This window comes from Centruroides vittatus, unplaced genomic scaffold, assembly GCF_030686945.1.
Source record: "Centruroides vittatus isolate TY-2023 unplaced genomic scaffold, ASM3068694v2 scaffold_2569, whole genome shotgun sequence".
In the NCBI taxonomy this organism is placed as follows: Eukaryota; Metazoa; Arthropoda; class Arachnida; order Scorpiones; family Buthidae; genus Centruroides; species Centruroides vittatus.
Window position 1 is genome coordinate 1,155,199 of NW_027122690.1, and position 24,632 is coordinate 1,179,830.

Here is a 24,632-nt window from a genome sequence, read left to right on the forward strand (position 1 = left end):
AAAACATTACAACATCAAAATTCAAGCATGTCATTTGAAGTTTTTATTCTGTTCTATTTTACTTAACTTCATTCTATTAGAGTTTCTATTTAACATTCTTCAGAATGGCATGCGCTGGATCAAACAAATCACCTCAATATTATTTCAAAACTAATACGGAGAACAACATTTACAAATGCTAGTTAAATAAATACTTAATGTCTGTACTCAGTTGAGAGAACAAAAATCTATCTTTGTCAGTTGAAGAGGCAGCACTGCAAATTTAGTTTCTGACTGATATATCAATTTCAAGCATTTTCACTGTGAAGAAAGGCAACAGATGCGTGGAAAGGTAAGGTCACTAGTTAAAAAGAGATTTTACATGGGAAAAAATGATACACAAAATGTGATAAGTTTGTCTGAAGCACAATTCATTGACTTTTTCTTAATTCTCCATAATTAAATGCATTCTTTGTAATATAAACAACAATCCCAATTTATCAAATTAAAGTAAGTAAACTTTGCATTGTGTATTGAAGGAAATTAGATTTGTGTTTGATTGTCAAAAATGAAGTTCAAAACTGCCTGCAGTCCATGTAGTTTTAAATTTCAATCACCTGAACTGATTACATGGAGATATCATTAGATTGGTTTTGAGTAATGATATCATCAAGAAAATAATATTATCTGAATGAATCATTAATACTGATCGTATGGTTCTTAACTGTTAACAAGACAGCACTGCACAATCTTATCAATATGCATTTTTTTTATGGTTTGTCATCTAGATTAAATAATCGAAATGGTTGTGGAAAACACAATCTGTGTCCATGAAAGCAATGAAATGAATTTGTTGATGGAGCTCTCCTACCTTCTGCATCATCAGAAAATGAATGGTTCCTGCTTTGAAGTGGTTCAAAACATTTATTACGCTCATTCCATGTGATTCTGCTTTCGTAATGCAAGGTATCATAGTAAAAATCGCTCATAGTATCATAGTAAAAAATTTTTTAAAACAGATGAAACGGTTTAAAAATTTTTCACCTGAAGCAGGTCTTAGAAGTAGACCAAAAATGTTTGTTTTTTGGAAAAATCAGCTGTGTGAATATAAAAGTAATGAATTTTTGTACAAGAGAAAAGATAAAATTCATGACTGGTTAACTGAGAAAGGAATATCATTGGAAGCCAAAACAATTGAAACAAACTGTTGGAAATAGTGAAAATATAGAAGCTGAAGTATTTGAGTTATAGTGTCAATGACATGAATAAATCAGCAGGTCATCATGTATTACATCTACATCATATATGCAGAACTTAACTCAATTGAATTAGCCTGGAGACAAGTCAAAGGTTACATTGCACATCATAGTAAAACTTACAAGTTGGATGATGTCAGAATTTTATTTGAAGTGGTTATATATACAACACCCATAATATAAATATTTAATTCTATAATAAAAATTGTATAAATTTGTGTTTTACCCACATAAACTTAAATCTGAAAAAGATGGCATCATCAATGTCAATAATTCAGCTGTATTTAGTTACACTACTATATAAATAATTCTGAAATGATTAAAGATTATACACATTCAGGATAGGATACTTTTGATGGCCAACAACATACATACATGTTGCAAAATAACAATATGTTTCATATCACTTTGACAAACTATGAAATTATAAAACACAAACTACAATATAGTTTAATAAAAATAAATCATTTTAATTTAAAATAATGCAAAGCAAAAAATTAATAGGCATTATTAAAAACACGAAGAGAGTGTTTAAAAAATCAATTGATCAGATGCAATAACATTTTTCTGGTGATATATTCAATGTTCTCTTTTCATTGCATCCTTTCATTTTCCTGTAAGTCATAAGCTTCCATTCAAACATATCATTTCAGTAGGTCTAAGTGAATCAATGAGGAGCTTCGTATAAATTACATAAATATTTATAAGTAGAAATTAATCAAAAAAGGTTTTACAAAAAATATTTTAATTGATAAAATATCTTTGGAAAGTTGATATTTGGATCACTGAACAAGCATGCATATATGCATATAATAATCCAAAAAATTATTGCTTATTTAAAATTAATTTGAATGTAATTTGAATAATAAACATTTTAATTTGGAATACATCAATCTTATAGATTGATACAATATTTTTGAAAAATTGATAAGAATGATTTCAAGTAATGTTTAAAAAAAATTCATTTTATATGATAAATTCCAATAAAAGAATTTTTTAAATCTAAAAACCTTAAAAATAACATCTTAAAGCTGCTTTTTAAATTCAACTTGCTTCCATTACGTCATTTACTCTATAGAATGTAAGAAAGCAATCATATTTTGTAAATGCTGAAATCACTACTAACATTCACTTAAATATTACAAATATGTTAATATCTCATTCATCTAATATTCTCACACTCAATTTTAATTACTGAGCAATAGTCATCATAGTTAATGAATGAATAAACAGGATATAACTTAATTATAAATCTAAGGTACTTAACTAATTGTACTAATTATTACAATTTGAATTAATTGTTAGCTATAGTAAAACTGATATATTATCTGCAATATTCAATATCATTAGATCTGTTAGATTCCAATTTTAAAAATAATTCATGTGACAAAGTTTTTGTACCTAAATTTTTCATATATTATTTGACAATAGCTAATACAGGGAGTCAAAATGACATGAGCAATTTCTGAATTGTTTTTACAAAGAAATGATTAGCAACTAGGAAAATGTAACATGCAGTATTTGAAAAAGGAACTCAAACTTTGATTTGCATAGAATTGAACTTAGAATGCATATGTGCAAGAATTTAGTTCCAATAGTTTAAGCAACATGACAGATGGACCAAAGCATACTTTTTGCATTCTGGATCTTCATACCACAAAGTCTTATTACTGTAGAGTAAGCATTTAGAAGAAAGTACAAAAAGGATCTTCCCACTGCAAATAGCAGTTATAAATGGTACAACAAATTTCAAGAGTCTGAGCCAATCACTTAGATGCACTTAGATGTCAGGAGTTGCAATTTGGCACAGAACATTTGGTGCTCAAATCATGCACACATAAAATAAACCAGACTTGTAGGTAGTCAGGAGACTGTGTTTTCTTTTGACCTGGTTCTCAAAATGCTGAGACTGTTTCTACAAACAGGCACAAGTGTGAGATTTTTACATGCATTGCTCACATTCTCTGAGACATAGTCTCATCCCAAAAATGGCTTCGCTGTTTTACTTGTTTATGAATTATGTTCAGAATTGCAATACACTCAAACCTGTTTTTGTGCGGTCTATTTTTGTGCGATTTGTTTTGTGTGATTTTTTTGTGTGCGGTATATGAATTTCAATCAAATTGGTATACTGCACAAAAATAATTGCACAAAACACATTGCACGTATAAAAAATCGCACATAAAAGACCGCACAAAAACAGGTTTGAGTGTACTTCAAACAAGATTTAAAAACTCAATTTTATACACAAATATTAATTTCTATATATTCACAATCTTCTTACAAGCACAAACATTCAAAATAAAAAAATAAACAATTATTAATTCAACTATTGTCATAAAGTTTCATTTAAAATATAATCACAGATTAAATTTTTAAATGAGACTAAGACCAATTATACAATAACTTCTGTTGAAGTTATATAATTATACAAAGGAAATACAGGTATACCTTGAGTTACGTCGTTCTCGATTATACGTCGTTTGTCAAGAAAGTATATGGAAAAATAAAAATCAAGTTTGTCATTTTATTCGACTTTACATCCGTCCGCCACAAATATTGAAGTCGTAATATCACTAGAAAAGTGTTAAAAGCACATAAAATCATATTAAAATATGTACATTTACAGTAAATGTTAATGTAATCATCATAAATCGTAGAGAAGGAAGCATGAAAACATCTGTGTTTCTGTGTTGTCGTCTTATTTATCGGTCTTTAAGTGCTCATTATTGGTGTTTTCCACCGTAGTTTCGACTTACGTCGTAACTACACAAGTAAATTCGACTTACATCGTTTTTCGACTTATGTCGCCTCTCTTGGAATCAATTACTGACATAAGGCAAGGTATACCTGTACTTTTTTAAGTATTAAATAATTTTTACACATTTGACTTTAATTTAACATGCAAATTTTCAAATATTCTTTCTTATGAAAAAAGATCTTTATTAAATATTGTCGTTATTACCATTTGCTTTCATCTCGACAGGTTCCTTTGATAAAATGAACTTTTTCTGGTGCAGTAATCGCCAAAGCAAATTGATTGCCAGTTATATCTTCTGCATCAGCAACTTCAAGGACATGATTCATATCTATCACTGCTTGAGGTACTGTATCAGGCTGTAAAAAAAAGGGTCACACAATTAAGAATTTTTTGCAAGTCATTAACAATAAAAATTCTGACAGATATTATTCCATTAACTAAAGGGAATAAACAACATATGTTTAAATTTAATATTTATTACCAGATGATAGTTTTAAGATATATAAAAAAACTGTATATACCATTTACATTTTATTAATAAATTACATTTCAAAATAATTATAGTCATTCATTATGAAAGTCAATAAACTTGCTATTAAACAGTGTATGGAAAAACAGAATTTTAATTTCCCTGACTTTTTCCAGGTTTTACAAAAATATGAAGTGAAAAATTCCAGGTATTCTCCAAAAATTCAAAATTTACCAAAATATTGTTTAGCAAGATAAAATATTTGTAAAATAAATGTAAATTGCAGTAACTTACAATGATCTCATACTAAATTCAGCTTGAACTTATTAAAAATATATTTCTAAATCCCAATAATAATTTGTTCTTGCTAATTATGTAGTATAACACTGCATGTACTCACTACTCTTCCTCAGAGAATGTGTAATTTTAGACACCATTATTAAAAAATTACTAAGGTCCATGTGCTTTCAATTGACTACATCCATAATATGAAAATATTAGTTAGTATTTTATTAAATTATTTTTAATCTAACAAATTTCATGTTTATTATAAACAAAGTAAAAATTTCACTTCCAACTTATTTTGAATTGATTGAAAGATAAAGAGCATTTCAGAATTAATTCTGAAAGAAGTGTTTGCAAGAAAATCACCACACTTGCAGAACTAATCTGTTTAGTTCTGCAATTCTGTGTTCAAGTAATATATTCCAGTATTGGAGAGTAATTGGCTGTTGACTTAACACTATCCTTTATTTTGGACTAGACAGGATTGCAGGGCCTCTAAGTCAGCCAACATCATGAAGTCAAAAAAGTGTTGAAATCTGCACTTCTAAGGTGGGACAAGGACAAAGCAGTGAGCCAACAGCATTTCAAGCTTAGGATTAGAGAATTAGAGGAATTCAAGCTCAGGATTAGAGGAGGCAATAAATATGAAAACTCAAGGAGAGAGAGGGATTTCTGCTTGGTACTGGATGGAGAAAGTGGAAGGTAAAGACAACTGTACAAGTAAGAAATCAACAATAAGGTCAAAACTGTATGACTTGGCCAAGAGAAAGACATTATTGATGTTCTGCCAGACACCAACCATAGAAATAGAAGCAAGGGACTGTATGACCCATAAAGAAAGCAAAAGAAAGGCTTACAGACTATATCTGATGAGACCTTTCTCAACTGTCAAGCAGTTGTGTAATTCACACACAACTATCTAATTCTCCAAGCTTCAGATCACCACAAATAAAGCCAAATATCAACTAGAATGATGTAAAACTTATTACTATTGACTCTTGAAAAACAAACATGTTCTGAGGAATGAGAAATCAAGGTTCATTATCAACCCAATTAAAAAATGGGTTTGACAAATACTAAGGCAAAAATTATTTTCCTTGCATGTTTGGCTAACTGTGAAGTTTGGCAATGAAGCTTTTATTGTCTAGCCTGTTTTTCATGGTTTTACATTTTTCTAGTAAAACAGATTCAGCACTATAGTTTACACTGACATTTTGGATGATTTTGTATTTCCTACTCGATGACAGTTTGGAAAAGATACTTTAATATTTCAGTATGATAATGCTTCCTCTCACAAGATGAAGTTTGTACAGGAATGGGTTAATGAGTTGAATACGATAAAGCTTGACTGTCGTTCACAGTTCTGATTCAAATCCCATTGAATGTCATTGGAATGAATTGTTTGTCAGCTGAAAGCGATACAAAGTCATCCAAATTCAGCAATTGACTTCACTAATTTCTTATGGAAAATAATTTCAGTCGAAACATAAATTTCAATTTTTAGTAAAAGTATTCTAAGAAAAGTAGAGGCTGTTAAAGCAGTAAGGACTGGAACCATTCACTATTAATATGTCAGATTTGACAGACTGATTTTAGGCAAGCAAGTCTGAATAGTTTTGATAATATAGAGTGAATTGGTGTTTGTAAGTGTGCATAATGCAAATTTTATATAGGAAAAGCAGCAAAGAGACCTTTATCCCTGGTTTATTTCATTAAAGAAATGTTGCAGGCTAGCATTAAGTGGAGTGAATACTTCACAATCTTGTCTCAACCTGCAGAATTGTAATTACTCAATTCCACAGGTTTCTCATCTGTTAAGTGTATGGATTTTCATTCTTGCTACCCACAAAATTGTTGTGACATCATCACTTAACTTCTAAACAGATAAGAGTGCTTTTTCTCATTACAAACATGTAGTCGTAGAATAAATTAACACATTATATACAGTAAGACCTCTCTTAACGCTGATTCAATATAACACAGTCTGCTTGATGCCTAAAAAATGCTCAAAATTTATGCCGATTCAAATTAACATGGTATTTCATTGATTCGTATATAATATGATTATTCCCAAACACAAACCAATCAGCAAAAGGTGGCAATTCGTCATAGTGCTGTACTTCCCTTAAATCTATATTTGTTTTGTACAATTTTTGAAAAAATATAACATCATGGATGCCATAGGCAATATCAGCTTCACTTGGCAAGAATTAACTGATAAATGCATGAATGGAGTGTGGAAGAAGTTATAGATGGAGGTATCATTGAGAAGAGCCTATCGCTGTATCGTTAGGTTGATAAAATTGTCAACTTAATCAATACAGGAAATGGAGACAAGCAGGATATTGGGAAGTTACTGCAGGTTTCTGGTAAGAGCCTTATCAACGACGACTTCAAGAACTGGCAGAACAAGGAATTCGTGTAGAACTGGAAAATAGAGATTCTGAAGACAAAGAACCCAAAAAATTTTTTCTACAGTTTTCCTTAGTAAAAGTTTGGTGACGATAACCGAAATTGTTGATCAAATTGTACCGAATGATCCAGATTTTCATAGGAGTGTCAAAGCAAAACGAGGCATTTTGGATGCGATCTTCTGCTACAGACATTTGCTTAAGGAAAGAAAAAGAAAGCAACCAATGAAACTACGTGACTTCATCGCAAAAAACAATTTCAGAAGAGCCAGGACCTTCGTCACAAAAAATGAATTTTACATTTCTGTGCGCATATGTTTGTGTGTTATTTAACATATATTATTATGCAAAAATTTATATAAAAATAACTTAAAATTATAGTAAAATTGCTTCTTTTTTGGTCGCGTGTTTCCCTATCCCTATTTACTCTATGTTAAAATGGTCTCATTTAACACTGTTTCAATTGGCACTTTGGTGTCTAGGAACGCATCCCCTGCTTTAAGCAGGGTCTTATTGTACTTTGTTAACCATTTCTGATATACAATAATTAATGATGATAATGTTTTAGAATAATGTGGCTTTTCCTAAGTTGGATTCCTAAGTGTTCCAAAGTAGAATCGCCATCATTTTAAACATTATTTTGAGTTCAATTAATTAGGTCTTTAAGTTTAAATTGAAAACAATAACAGATAATAGAAGAAGAAAAAGAAAAACTAGAATTGACTCAAACAATAGCTAAAACCATAGAATTTAAGAGAGGAGAAAGAATGGAAAAAGCAGTAAAAATATTCTGGGTACCAAAAATTACTTCACTGTGATTATCACACTGATAATGATGCTATCTGTGATGGAAGTGGTCATCAGATTGCCACCGCAACTGTGGGTGAAATATGTACAGTGCACTCGAACCTATAATTCCTGAGGCTTAAGTGGACACTTAAATCATTCCCACTCAGCCCCATGAGCAACTAGTATAATTATACCTATATTAATAGTTCTAGAGGTAAAAATCTGATGGAGGTCTGAGTAGCATAACAGGCAATACATCTGCCAGTAAGCAGAAATTGTGAGTTCAAGTCCCAGTCCAGGCCAATTCTTTTCTTCTGGAACTTGCTAAATTAAAAATTACATATAAAATATAATTTATATACTGTCTCAAAAACATAAATTAGTAGCTTTAGAAATTAAAATGGGGATTAAAAAGCAAATATAAGCTAAAAGAAAAAAAAGAAAATGGCACATAGCAGAATCATTAAGGTTAACACAACATTAAAAACAATTTTAAATCAAGCAGATAAAGTTAATCAGACTGTAAAAAAGTTGTAATGACCTTACTACATCTAAATTAACATGTATCCATATTAGAACTGTAGAAAACATGGGAAAAATATTATATGTTTGAACTGATGCACAGCACTATTTACCAGTCATTTAGGCATAGCTTAATCAAGGCAAACTAACAGCCTTAAATTTAAAGCTTATCACCTTAGGTGTACTTTTATTCACTTAATTGAGATTAATGATAAGCAACAAATATCTATCAAAGTTTTCTGGAAAAATTATAACATTAGAAAAGTAATCATCAATATCAAAGACGTCTGAGGATGATGTCTGGTAACGAGTGTAGCTGGTTGATGTTAAAGTACTATACATAATAAAGTAGAATATAAAATTCCTGCAATTAACAATTATTGTTGAAATGGCATAGGCAATAGACTTTATAGAAGTTAACATACCTGATTTTGAGGAATCATGGTGAAACATTGACAAATGTAATATTATGCTAACTGTTGTTCAAACAGTTTAAAAAAAAGGGAGAGGAAAAGCTTCCAGAGATGATATTAGCAGGAGAGACTTTACGCAATTGTTAAAATGAAGTGACTCATGCCTTAGAAATGTTATTTGAAAACAATCCTGGTTTCAAATGAAGTTGCATTGTGAAGAGATCAGCTTCACAGTAAATCACAAGAAAAAAAGTGAGACAATCACCCTTAAATGCATTTTTAAAGAAAAATTTAAAATGAGTACTAGTATTCTTCTGTATTATTTTAATAGTAAATTTGAGATGTCCGATGTTTTAATTGTCTTGGAAAGTTTTTATAAATATTAAAAATAGATGATAATATAATATGTATGATTTCATTTTAAATAAATTTATATGTATTTCTCAAAACACTTTTTTTTTAAGAGGAGAAACCTATCCATACAGTATATACTTTCTATAATATTTCTACTTCCAATAATATTACTTCTTGTTTTCTAGGATTTTAATTCATTATATCTACTTCATTAACCGAGGCATAACTATATTAGTAACTATTTGAATCATTCATTTCTGAAAACAAGTCCAGTATTATGCATTCTGTTGAAAATGATCATCTACAGAGATGAGTATACTCCAAGGTGGAACAATTTTTTGTTTATCATTTCTGAGTATATTAATATTGTATGATTTTTAATATACTCCGACATATCCGACAGTTAACATATGTGGGAGCTACAGCAAGGAGCCTGAAAGTATGCAAGTTTCTTTTTCTATAACAGAACAATCATTTTCAATATTAAAAATAAAATTTATTTAAGACAGTTTGGAATTCAGTCCTTCCTGAACCATAATCTTACTATTCTTTTAATAGAAAGACAGTTACTGAAACAGACATTGAAGTACTAATAAATCAATTTGAAAAAATATGGCATGTAAAGTTTGTTAATTAACAAAATTTATTTATTTAATTTATCATTATTTTCCTTTATTCTGTATATGTAAATTCATAGTTTACTTAAAAGGTGTGAATATGACTATGGTGTGTCAAAATGGAAAATGGCTAGTCAAAAACATTTCTCAATAAGATTAACCTTTCAGCAGTGGGAGAGTCAGGTATGGTTCTATCCCTTAGTAGTGGAGAATATACCCGAAAAATTTTTAAAGTATTTTTTCACGCAATTTTTCTCATTTCCGTTTTAGAAAAAGTATTTGTAAACAGTTATGTCTAGTAAAGAAAAGTCTTTTTTTATTGTTACATAATTCATTTTTTATGTGAATTTTTTTTTTGCGGTAGTTTTTGGCTAGATTCTGGTGATACCCCCAAAATAATTTAACGTATATATACGTCCCTCACCACTGCCACACGATCGCCCTCGACGTATATATACGTCCCTCACTGCTGAGTGGTTAAGATAAAATATTTACTTAACAAAAAAATTATAATACTTACATGTTCATCCACTGAATATGTAAGTTCACCATCATCATATAACACAAACCACCTCCTCTGCCATCGCTACATAATTAGAAAATTTTAATTAATAATGTATTAAATACACTTCTATATTGTGTATGAACATAGTAAAAAAATAATAATTTGAATTCACGAATCTAATATTTGTAAAAACAAAATATATCTGTATTCGTAGACTTTGGTAATAATTAAATAAATTATCCATATCGTAATTCAATTATGAATCCGAAAAAAAGATTATGTAAATATCAAACAACGTATAAACAACCAATACTTGATTTAATTATTCAAAATGAATAATCTGGAAGCAAAAATCGGAGCGGTCTGGGTAGTGTAACTGGCAATGCATCTGCATAGTTAGCAGGTTAGATTCTACTCCGGGCTGATCTTTTCTTCCAGAATATTTTATATTAAATTTTATTTATTTCTAATTACTGAATTTAACATGAGATGGCAACTTAACTGCCTACCTAAAGCCAAATTACTTAAATCATTAATAGTTTATTAGCGACATTGTATAGATATCTGATAAGAATCTGGCAAGTTTGTTTGAATAAGTATCTAAATTATAAATACAATTAATGAATTTAAAAATAAATTAATTTTTTGTCTGGATCATAGTTTAAGTTTTCTTCTTCTCTAATATAATTTATAAAAAGACCTGCCATTTATATGTTAGTTGAATCCTAAAAAAAAAAAAAAAACACTTTAGAAAAGAAAACATTTAAGATAATTTGTTTTCAACACTATGAAGATCACAAGCAAGTCCAATAACAAGAAAAAAAAAAAACAAATTATTATTTCATTATTTTAATTTTTACTATAAAATACTTTGAAAACTTTTCCAGTATAGAAAAGTATGAATACATCTATAGTGAAGTATGAGTGGAAATAGTAAAATGAAGAGAGGGAGTAAACAAACAGCTAGAATGATATCTTCTAACCACATACAAGTAACATGTTTTCAATGGCAACCTTGTAGGAATGGGAAGTATAGCAATGCAAGTTGTATGATATTTTGTTTTAGAAATTTGATGTGAATTATGTAATTGCACAGAAAATTACTATGTAATCAGTGTAACTAAATCAATTGCATGTCAATCTAAAATAGAATTTTATGGAGTGAGCAGATCGTTCTCTGAAGATCTTATCTGAAACATCTGTGTTTTTGATATTTTGCAAATAATTAAAACACTCAAATAATAGTAAATCCTTTATGATAAGATATTAGTTTCTTTGTATAAGAGTTCGAAAACGTTTGTCTCATCATTATATGAAGTTTTCAAACTCTTATACAAAGAAACTAATATCTTATCATAAAGGATTTACCATTATCTGAATGTTTTAATTATTTCCAAAATATCAAAAACACAGATGTTTTAGATAAGATCAGATCTTCAGAGAACAAAAACATCTGTGTTTTTGATATTTTGGAAATAATTAAAACATTCAGATAATGGTAAATCCTTTATGATAAGATATTAGTTTCTTTGTATAAGAGTTTGAAAACTTCATATAATGATGAGACAAACGTTTTCGAACTCTTATACAAAGAAACTAATATCTTATCATAAAGGATTTACTATTATTTGAGTGTTTTAATTATTTGCAAAATATCAAAAACACAGATGTTTCAGATAAGATCTTCAGAACGATCTGCTCACTCCATAAAATTCTATTTTAGATTGACATGAATTGATCTTCAACTTGTTAAGAACAAATTACCATAAAATATAATTCCAATATATCAATAAAATTTATTATCTGGTTTAATATTAGCACTTGATATTTAAAACAAACAAGAATCTGAAATGGAATACTGTATTTTGGTGTTGGAAAAGTAAACAATGAGCATTCCATTGTCATAGAAACTTAAAATATATCTGTAATCCTCAAATATATGAACAATATACATACTGGTATATAAGTTGTCCTCATCTTAAAATTCTGGAGCCAGATTCACAAACACCTCATATTTTAAGTTACATCAAATTTCCTTGTAGCTTGCCACATACAAAATGTCTCTTATTCACAAAGCACATCATTACTTACAATATTGAAAAAAGTCTCATAAATACCATGATATGTAATAGTTCTCATAAGTCAATGTACTAGGAAAGATAGTATCCAAGTATTTATTTAGCTCCATCAGTAATTAATATAATTGATAGTTATTCTTGATTGTCTGTTTTAAAATATTTCTTACTCGACTTCCAAGATGTTATTGAATGCTGGAAAAAAATTGATAGAATTCCTCATAATGGACTGTTGTGCAAAAAGATCTCATTCGTTATAATTCAAAATTATCCTTGTTTTGAACCAAAAAGCTATTATTTTCTCAAATTCTTTCAAACTTCGATATTTCTATTAATAAAACTGCCATCATCAATTTTGGGTACAGTTTTCTTTTATATTTTATTCTTTCTATTGCTTTTCTTCTTCACGTGTCACCTATGAAGCATTTTAATTCTAACAAAATTGGGTTACTTCTTTAGACATTGCAAATGCATGAAGTGAGAAAATTCTGAAAAAACTTCACTAAGAAACGTGTTCCAATTGGTTCTATTAAAATGAAAGCAGTCACTAGTGATGTCATTACCAGTTATTTCTGTTTTGTCATAAATGCTACATGTTTTCTGAATATGAAATATAAATTATTATTAGTTTCTAGAAACATTGTGACATTGGAGAGTTACTATTTCGTATCTTACAAGATATTCTTGAATCCAGTCCCCAGTATAGACTTATACCTGCCTTGTAAGGTCAATCCCCAACATGCAGTAAGCTGGCAATAGAAGAGATCCAATGTTGATAGGGTGTACAGCATATAATAAAACCACACCACTTTCATCAGAACACTAACTGATACCTTTCTATGTTAGATATAACTATTCTGTATAATGTATAGCTCATACAAAAAAGGAATGTGGGCAACTGATCTAAGTAGGATACTAAGCAGCCACTAAAAATCTCAAGTAAATATTTTGAGTAAGAACTATTACAGCCTGCATCACGTCTACCAATCAACACATTTAAACCGAAAACAATACTTCCAATAAAACACAGTATTAATTTATACAGCACAGATTTGTGATAGTATCACTACATACAGTATATGATGATAGAAATGTAGTATGCCTTTTGCTTACATTCAGATATTGGCAGTACATTGTATAGTGTTCATTTACACTGAAGTTTTCTTATTACATTAATCTCTATGTTAAACAGGTCAAATAATTTCACCAAACACAAGTTTTAGTCAAAAATGTTTGTAAGAGTCTGCTGAAGCTATGGTAAATGGTGTACAATGATTATTATGAACACTGTTCAACTAGTTAAACAATTTTCATTTTAAATCCATTACGTAAGTTGATCCTTAGTTTTGGAAAGATTTTTTTTTCAGGCTTAAAAAAAAAATCAACTTATCAGCATATACAGTACTTCTCTACAAATTCCTAATTATAAATTCTAGGAAAGTTTTTCTACAGAGTAAAATTGTATTACTGGTATACAATAACTTTAATATAAAGAATCATTACAGATAATTAAAATTAGCATTTTCTGTATCTTCCTTCAATATTATCAACTTTGATAAACATGAAAATAATTTTTTAAAACTGTGTTTACATAGTATTTAAAAATTATAGCAAATTTTAAAAAACTAAAAACACTAATTTTAAACCATCTTTAATATTAAAAGTTATAGCACAACAGAATTTACTGTTTGTGTACAAAAGAATTTGCCTAATTATATAAATTCTTTGAGTTTGTAAGAAAATACCTGTTGCTTAGTAATGCTCAAGTACAAATATATCTGCAAACTTCTCTTACAGCAAAATTCTCACCATTTTTCTTCTTCGTCGAAGAGAATTTCCCATTTCAGATTCTTCTCTTTGCTCATATATCAAAATAATGAGCATAATTGTAAACACTAATACAAAGTAAATCTTACTGATATATCAATTATTTTATTACAATTTGTTTGTAACATGTTGAAGGTGGTCCTTGCAACTAAATACAATTATTTGTGCAGAGTTATGCAAAATAAAATTCCATAAGTGAAGAATATAATGGACAATTCTTTCTCAAATTAAGTCATGCAAAATAATAGATTTGGTCATCTTGTATGCTTGTAACAAATACAATTTTCATTAAAACACAGTTAATAATAATAATGAACATTATACTTAATATATGAAATAAATAAAAGATTTTATATTTAAGAGAAATAAAAAACCAAACATATGAAACAAAATTTATTTCAAAATAGTGTATTCGCTCAACTTACTGGATAAAAATCACCATGTATGTACAATTCTTGTGAGGTGAGGGAACCAGTTATTGTAAGGACTTAGTCAGGGTGTGTTTTGTGACATGGTGTAGCAACAGAAAATCTATTGACATCAACAAAGAAAGTTGTACTGAAGAACTTTGTGATGATCAATAAAAAAATGACTGAACTTCCAATTAAGAATCAAAAATTATTTAAACCATAAATGTTTCCCTCTTATAATACAACTGTTCTAACATAACTATTATTGTCAGGATAAACATTGCATGTTAAATTTAATGTCCACATGTAACTTATATATTGTCAATACATCCTCAGACACTTAGACAATAACATTAGAATAGATTTCCAATGGGTCCTGGGTCATGCAGGGGTTCTCAGCAATGAGACCGCTGATCGTCTTGCCAAACAAGCTGCAAAGTCTTCAGTCACTAGTGCTTTCAGTTACATTCCTACCTTGTACAGTACATCATGTCAAGAAGCAAATCTTCATTCTCTGGCAAGACAGCTGGGACCATGACACCACTGGTAGGCTTACCTACATTTTCATCCCTAAGGTTGACACTACTGCTATTCTTTGCCCTTTTACCCTAGTTACACCCTCACTCAGCTACTTACAGGGCATGGCAACTTTAAGCAACAATTACATAGATTTAACCTTGGAGACAATCCACAATGCGACTGTGGTATTCAGGAGGACCAAACACCACTTCACTTAGTTTTTTGCTGCAATAGGTACAGTACAATCACATTAGGGATAGTTTAATGAGAGCTGCTATTCTTGAAGGGTACAACTGGCCTTGCAACCCACACCAACTCATTCACACACCTACAATGTTCCATCATCTACTTGCATTCATATCGCTTAGTGGGACTCTCGAGAGCACTCACTCCAGGAGCACAGATGGCGATTAGCTTTCCCTTACTTTGTTTCAACTGTCAGTATAGCTGCCTTTCAACTTTGCATTTAATTCTTACTTTCCACCTTCTTTTACAGTCTAAATTCAGTTAGTTTAAGTTGGTTCTAGTTGCAAGTTAAATTAAGGACTCTTAGCTTGATTTCTGGTTAGGTTATGCTAGGTTAGGTTAAAATAGATTAGGGTTTGTAAGCTTTAGTCATTTGATTAGATTCATCCTAGGTTATGGTAGGTTAGTTCAGTTAGTGAGTAAGTTAATGTTTAAAAAAAATAAATAAATAAAAATTTAAAAAAATAATTAAAGAATTTGGGGTCTTGCTTGTTTGTCTTTTGTCTGTCTGTTCATCTTGTCTAGTTTGTTGTTGTGTTCATTTGTTTTGCATGCTGTCTGTCTAGCTGTTTAGTAATAAGATTCGCACTCACATTCAGTTTCATTAGTATTAGGTATTTATAAGTCTTCCTACTAACAGCCATTTGACACTAACTTCTACACTTAGCTATTCGTGGCGGCACCGAATCATTGTTATTCGCTACACTCAGGTTTTCTTTTAGACCCTTCGGGGGACTACAGCCTTGCAGCCTAAAAACTGCATGACAGCATCAAACATAGAGGGTACTGTAGACATATGTATGCCGTTCAGAGGATCCTACCTTTCTCTACTGTCTATCTCCTCTCCCTCCTTCTTCCCCTCCCCTTTTCTGCTGGCTGGCCTCGTGTATGGCCAAAGCCTTTCTTGTATGTATGTATATTATATATATATAATATACATACATACAAGAAAGGCTTTAATAGACTATAGTCAATAAACTATATGCAAGTAATCAAGTTAAAATGTTTTTGTTCATGATCAGATCAGTTATTTGCTGCTTATATTTTCTGAATAAAAGAAAGGTTTCCATTTGTATATATTACACTTGATTCACATTCATCTACTTCACTTTTAACTCAAGCATACTTAACATCATTGTCACTCATTTTTAAGTTGAATATCTGAGTAATCAGGCTCTTGTCAGTGAACTTACAAATTTACATGTTCTGAAAACTATATTCAAAAATCAGTGCACTTAGTAATATGAAAAAACTTGTCTATACTGTAACTTTTTACTAGCAAAATTGTTAGTCATCTTTCAAGGATAGAAATATAACCTTGGAAAGTCATGCTTTTGAAATGTTCTCCCAAAAATCAAAGATAAGGCACACAAAGTAGCCATGCAGTGAGTGATTTCTCTGTCCTCAGTAACACATTGTCGCAACAGTTGCTATACGGATCAATGGATATGCGATTTTTATACTCCACTATATATAAAAATGATTAAAATCAATATATTTTGTCTGTTGTATGATTAACATTGTTCATCAAATGCCGAGAAAACATGTTAAAAGTCTAGTTTGATAATTTTCTTTAAATTGATGAGAAAGGTTTCTGTAAATATACTCAATATGATAAATTTCAGTAAGTATAAAGAAATTTTCTGGATTACATGAAGATTTTCCTTAGCCCAAATGTGACTGCTAAAGATTCATGATTCTTTTTAGGTATAAAGTCCCATCACATCTTTCACAACCAAGATTCCACCTCCATTTAAGCACAAAATGCAACAATTTATGCAGAGAATTTTACTTGTGATTTGAAAAGGCATATCCAAGTGTCTTCATACTGCTTGGGCTTTGCAGGAATTATCCATAATCATAATGGACTTTATATGTTATCTACTTTGTAACAGCATGAAATCTTCTTCAGTCTGTTGTGGTTAAATCAGTTTATATGCTCTTCCTGGTCACATTCCACAAACTGACAACCATGTGTCACATAATTTCATCAAATCAAGCAATTATTTGTCTGAAGATATATTGAATCAGTGGACTTCTTTGCAACTGTTTACATTATTAAAATTCTTAAAGTACAGGGATTAAGCAAAGTACACATGCTATTGAAAATAAGCAACCAATTTATTGATATATCAAATATTGTTTTTATAATAAATCTTCATAAGCAAAGCATGAGCTATCACAATTTCAGCATATACAACTACAGTATAGCTTGAAATGTTTCATGTCTTTGTGTATACTCACATTACATCTAATTATATGAAAATTTTAAATGTTTTTGCTCTACTCGCAATGCCAAATTAATTCTGGAGGTGATTTTTGGAACCTTTTTTTCCTTGTTCTGAAGAGTATTTCTAGTAAGTTTGAGTTTTGGATGATAGATAGGAATTCCTCAATTATGATCATATTATAACACTATTTTTCAACTAAACTTAATATTACCTTTTTATATTGAAGACCATAAATATTTTTAAACAACAACTGCAAGTTGTTTTTAAATCTTGTAAGACAGGTATCCAATGAATGACCTGTATGATTGAATTATATGTACAGTATGTCTAGAAGGAAAAAAAAAAGCTAGAGTGGTGATCTGGATAGTGTTAAGTGTGTGGTTCAAATACCATTCCAGATTTAAGATGGATGAAAGAGCAATCAAATTAAATATAATATAATTAGAAATAATTAACATAGAAATAAGAACTGCATTGCTTAAATTTAGTTTCTTCAATTATAAATGATATATTAACTACAATCATGAAATTGTAAATCAATAAATCCCAGTAACATATATTTTTGTTTTAGGTGCATGCGTGGAAATAAATTATGTAACACAAAATCAATATATTTATATTTAGTTTGTAAGGTATGACTTATTTAATAAATCTTATCTCCTCATTAATGAGACAAATTTAATATATCTTTGCATAATAATAATTTAATGTCTTTCATTTCAATTTTAGAATTCTTTTAAAGATACTATTTTAAATACAATTAGAAAATTACATTTTCTAAATATTAAAAATATTTCTAAATACATACAGTATATGATTCTGTTCTTATAAAACTAATCTTCATTTTCTATTAATAGTTATTCTTTGTGCAAAAATCTGATGTCGAAAATTATTTGATGTATCAGAAGAGAGTATACTTTAAGCTTTAAAGATAATTATAATTCTATTTGAACCTGAGACCATATTCTCAGATTCAAAAAAAAAAAAAAAAAAAAAAAGTAGTGCTGCACTCAGTTCATCTATTATGAAATTCCATCTTTAGAGTATCATATTCAGAACAGATTAGTAAATTACTCTTGCAATGACATATCAATAGACTAAAATGTTATGGGCATTAGAGAAGCAATTATCCATTTGTCTTTCCAACACAATATTCATCGTATCAGAATTTGCATTTTTAATACCTGTATTATGATAAATATGACGTATAAATGAATCATATTAAAGTGGATAATATATATAGTGAACAGATTGCTATCCATTATTATAAAATTGATAATTATATATTATTGGTATTAGTATGGTTTTATTGATTAGTAAGATTATATTGATTGCTAAGATATATATTGAGAATTGTTAATAAGGTTCTACAGTTCTCATCAAATAGCAAGCTATAATAAGATTTAGGCCTATTTAATATTCTTCGTATACAGAAAAATAAAATATGCTTTTAATTAATTTAAAAACAAAACAGATCAGTTAAATGATTAATGCCATTAAATTACAGAAGACAAGTTACATGATGATATCAGGTAATAAACAATTTTATACATGTTTTTATGAAACTAATTTGATAATTCATTAAATATAGAAGTTATCTGTTCACTAATATCTACACAAAGAATTATACAAGTTGAACACTAGTTTGTTAAAATAAAGTTTTTAAAAATTATTTAATTCAAAAGACAGTTTTTATTACAAACTTAATATTGTATCATTGCGTAACCAAACCTATATATCGTAAAAAGGTGATTGAAGATTTTATTATTAACGGCAAAATTATCTATTAGTCAATATTTATTTCTCAAAGAAAAAATAGCTTAAGCTTAAATTTTATTTTTCTATTATTTTTTTTCTCTTATCGTACAATACAGTGACATTTCGTTAACCTGACATCGTTGGAACCAATGTGGTGCCAGGTTATCAAATATGCTGCCTTATTCAGATGGCAAAAGTTTTTCTGGTTTTTTTCAATCTCCTGGACACAATTTTACATATTTTCACATGTAAACTATACAAATCTGGCTTTTATGGTTGTTTAACACACCATTTCGATTTTTTCAGGCTATTCCTACTCTTTTTTGGCTTGAAACAAGAACACACAATTCTTACTTTGTGCTTTGTACACTAAGTGCATATAAACACAGACATACTCTAATTATCAAAGTAACTGAAGGGTATGTAGCTGTTTCCATGATAATTCCATTGATTTCAAGTGTGATAAATATTTCTGCTTCTCATATCAAACTTGTACACTAATGTCTTAGAAAGTTTAGAAAAATCATGCATGAGCTAACTGGTTTCACCTAGCACAGAATCATGTCTTGGCATTCATCTCTAAAAGAACTCACACCCCTATCAAAGAGCTGCATGTTTTGAGCACTTCTACACAAAAAATCTTAACTTCCAACCTAATCAGCACACCAATAACCCAACAAGCTTGACCTGCCAGCTTATCAGATGTCAGGTTAACAGAATTTCACTATACTTTAATATTGTGATTTTTAAATACAGAGGTTACAATCAAGAATTTGTCTTGAAAATTTGAGAGAAAAAAAAAATCAGGTTAATTTTTTTTTTATTCTCACTTCTTAAGAAATTGCTTACAAGAATTACAGGAATTAATAATATTTATTATTATTTAAACACATGTTTAAACATAACACTTGCTAAATATACAAAAGCAATTTTAAGTGAAGTGCTTATTGTGTATAGAATAATATGGGATCACATCAAAATCTTGAAAAATATACATACCAATTTTTCACTTCTAAACATACAAATTTTTTATTTCACAATAAGAAAAACAAAAGAACTTTTGTTAAAAATAATTCTATATTTGAAATGATTGTTTCAAGCCAATTGCAAATAAATAATATCTGCATTCCCACTTAATATCAGTATTTCATTTTTGAAAATCAAATGCTCAATCCATAAACATTAATTGGAAGTCAATTTCCCATTAGTTTAAAATACAACAAACAATTATAATAAATTACAATATTAACTCAAAACCTTCTGTTGATTTCCTAAAAATTTAACCAAACACTCAGAAGAAAAAAAATACCTATCTATAAGTAACAAGCTATCATATTACACTAACTCAAAACACCCCTATCTGAACATCAAGTAATTAATATAATTTTTAACAATTACTTTATATGCACAAGCATGCACAGTCTACATGCTGCATTATAAATATTAACTTTTTTGACATTTGGCATACTTTTGAAAATACATACGATTCTTATGTTTAACTAACTATATTTGAAATGTATGTAACTCTAGACTTTTCCTACATAAACATAACTTTTTAAACAAAACTATGTCCTGAAAACTAAATACAAAGTTTTCCCTATAAAAATATCAGCCAAAATACATGCTTTATCAAAAAAATATGTGCGCCCATTCTTTAAAGTTTGGATATTAAAAATGAAATGTTCAGATAGAAAAAAATGTTAACTAGAGACATTATGAGGGGCGTGCTTGTATATCAATAATGACAATTTGCAGAAAAGAATTTATATGTAAATTTACATATAGCTTTAAATGATAAAACTTTAATTTACCAAAACAATTCCTTTGAATTTCAACAGAATGTAAATCTTTCAATTCCAAATAGATACTAATAACTGTTTTACCTAAATAAAAATTGAAAAAGTACAAAAACGATCACGTTTCATTTTTTTTAATCTCAATAGAAAAACGTCTCAAATTATCAAAAACAAAAAAGTATCGCGATAAAGAGAATTCTCATATCTCGAGAATCAAAAATGTCGACAATTCAGGAGTACTAAACGTGCATACGAACCTGAATAATCATCAAAAAAATATACTTTTACAGTTAATGTATTTGTTTTGTTTAAAATGTTATTTTTGATTTTTCTGGAAACTTATTCTTGCATTTAAATAAATATTTTATTTTCACATTTGATTGTTTTGATTCCTAACTATAATCTCAAATGCAACAGTTTGATCAAGTTAATTGTTAAATCAAATGTTAAAAAATGCTTTGATATCTATTATATATCACATATTAGATAAATAAAATAATTTCATATTTATTTTAAATTTTAAAATTTAAATTAAAGATGGGCAAATATCACTTTTCTCAAATTTGATATTCAAATATTAATCAAATCTTGAATATTTTGAAAACCTCAAATACTTAGTGAACTCATTTAATTTATTAAATTTAGTTAGTTAATAAATAAATGTTAAATAATAATTACTTGACTCGTTTTATTTATTTCTATATATTAATAAATTAATAAAGTAAAACAGAGTAAAAAAAAATTATTTAATAAATTCTAAAAAATAAAATGTCAATCTTTTTATTTTAACTTTTACAAATGCCTTTTTAACAACTTAACTATAATAAATTAATAATTGCTCTAATTCTCGCCTACTACAGACTTATTTATGAAAAGAAACTAACACTTTCAGGATTTAGTTCGTTTCTTTTCTGGTTGCAAATTAAACCAAAAGTGCCGAAGAGGCACTGTCTGCACGTGACACGATATTAAAGGTATTCGTGGTATTCAAATATATTTTTCAATGTCATATTCAAAATCTTGAATACCTGTAGTATTTCAGTATTCACCCATCTCTAAATACAAAAATATAACACAATATTAATGTTTTGTTTTAGTAAGACATCAATAGTTACTACATTTTTAAACTAATTCTTAAAATTCATACCATCTTTCCTACAATGCTAACTGAAGTTTTTTTATTACAGTCATATTTTATTTACAGTCTTACACGTTCGTTTCTTAATTGGACAGATAATTAAATTAGAATTTTATATGCTGAAGAAAGCTGAATGTATCCATTATCAATTATAACTAATACATAACATATCATGCTTTCTAATATTTATGTTTTCTAAATTCTAGCCTAAAAGTGATCAGATCACTTTCCATGATTTTGTAACATTCTCGAAGTCTGAACATTTGCACAAAATATTAAAAAAGGAAGAGTTGAGTCATTGTTCTTGCATGTAGCCTATAGGAAAACTCCTGGTTTTGCAGCTTTTTTCTTCTTATGATACAAGTGCCTCTTATCTGCTGCAGCATACTACTCAAAAACTAACTACTTAACTGTTCCATACAATTTGCTACAATTTTGAAATGTATTCAAAATACAATTTTAATAATTTAAGATTTGATGTAAAGTAAAAATATAAGTCCAATAAAAGAAAATGGAAATGTCAAGTATTTCTACTTAAATTAAAACAATTGTTCTTTTTCATATTGTTTTAATTATGTGAAAAAAAAAATCATAATAAAAATTAAAATCCTGGTTTTCATTTAAAATAGACCTTAGGATAAAGTTTACAACATCATAACCTATACAAAATTAATTTTGGATAAAGTGAAATACTTTTGTAATTGTAATAAATTGTCCCGTGTATGTTTCACGAACTGTATAAAACTAAATATAAAATTACTATGTACTTCAGAGAGTGGCGTAGCAAACATAACTGGTGCCAGACACTTTATTGGCACCCCTCTCTCCCCCTCCAGAAACCCACACAATTTGTCTGGAGACCATTTGGGCGCTCCTCTGCAAGTGGTGCCCGGTGCATGATACACCCCCTTGCACCCTCCTCGCTACGCTACTGACTTCAGATTAAGATTATTAAATATTAAGAATAAATATTCAACTTACACTATTATAGTAGTTATTAATAATTTATTTTTCATAGATTAAAAACATATTTTATAATTTAAGTATTTATTATACTTAGATAAATGTAAAACGTGTCTTAAAGCTATTGTTTAACAGAAAAAGTTTACGCAATAATAGAGATTCTTAAAAAAGGTTTTGTCATTTAGTAAAGTATTTTAATAAAAAATGTTTCAAACTAATCATTTAGCTATCTTCAGCTTAGATTATGTTATGGAATAGAAATAAATAAAACGTAAAAATAAACATAATGAAGTATACGGACTATGACTGTTCTTGCATTGCTAGTATATATTTAGTGTTATAGGCAACTGCATTAATATAAAAATAGCATGAAAATAATCTAAAAGTAAAAAAAACAATTCATTTTATCCATAAACAATGCTAAAATATTTAAACTCTTCAACTTACGAAACTAATTCAAAATAAATAAATAAATAAACTCTTTTTATAGAAAATTTTTTACTAGATTAAAGATAATCTACATATTTTCTTCCTTCAATTTATTTATAGTTTAAACAAGTTATATTAATGTTTATTTTTTTATATGGTAGAATATTTAATGTTTTTATGGTGCTGGTTTTAAACCTCGGGCAATTTTTATGCAACACGGCATATATAATTTTAAGTACGCTTCTTTTTTTTCGTATATTTTAAATTCGATATTCCGAAATAGATTTTAATTTAAAGTTTTATTTTTATATCAAAAGATGCATTGTTCTAATAAGTGAAAAATTTTTCAGCTCAAATTTCACTTAATTTATTATAATAAAAGTTAACATTATACTATGCTTGATTAATCAAAATAAATACTGAAAGATTAGATTCAAATTTAATTCTAATCAATAGATATGTATGATTTTGAAAATTCTATTCTTTTTTTTTTTTTTTTTAAGTTTCAAAATTCAAACTTCTCTAATTTCTGACATTTTAGATATTACTGAAGCTAAGGAAATATGTAAGAAATTTTCTTTATTTAACTGAAATGTATATAAATTATTAGCAAACAGTTATTACAAAGAATTGTTTATACATAAATCCAAAAACTAAATAACAACTAAAATATTGCTTTTAATTCCGATTATGCACGAACAAAAAAATTATACCATATTAAATTTTAGCGTTAGTGCACACGTACGTACTACACACACTAATCGTTACTAGGAAATAATAAAACTGGTGTAGTTTATTATAGAAAAACAAAAGTATTTCCTAATAGTCATAATAATTCGCCAATGTTTTTAATAAATTTTTATTCTGGTCTATTAAATC

The 24,632-nt window shown here is 28.5% G+C and overlaps 1 protein-coding gene across 1 annotated transcript in view; it reads right to left on the reverse strand.

The window, feature by feature from the left end:
* The window catches only part of LOC136987696 (putative leucine-rich repeat-containing protein DDB_G0290503), a 61,686-nt gene that overhangs the window by 22,721 nt on the left and 14,333 nt on the right, over positions 1–24,632 (reverse strand). The window contains exons 3-4 of the mRNA XM_067285454.1: positions 10,377–10,442; positions 4,201–4,352 (exon numbers count right to left, since the gene is read on the reverse strand). Coding sequence (XP_067141555.1) covers positions 4,201–4,352; positions 10,377–10,442 — 218 coding nt within the window. The remainder of the gene's footprint in view (positions 1–4,200; positions 4,353–10,376; positions 10,443–24,632) is intronic.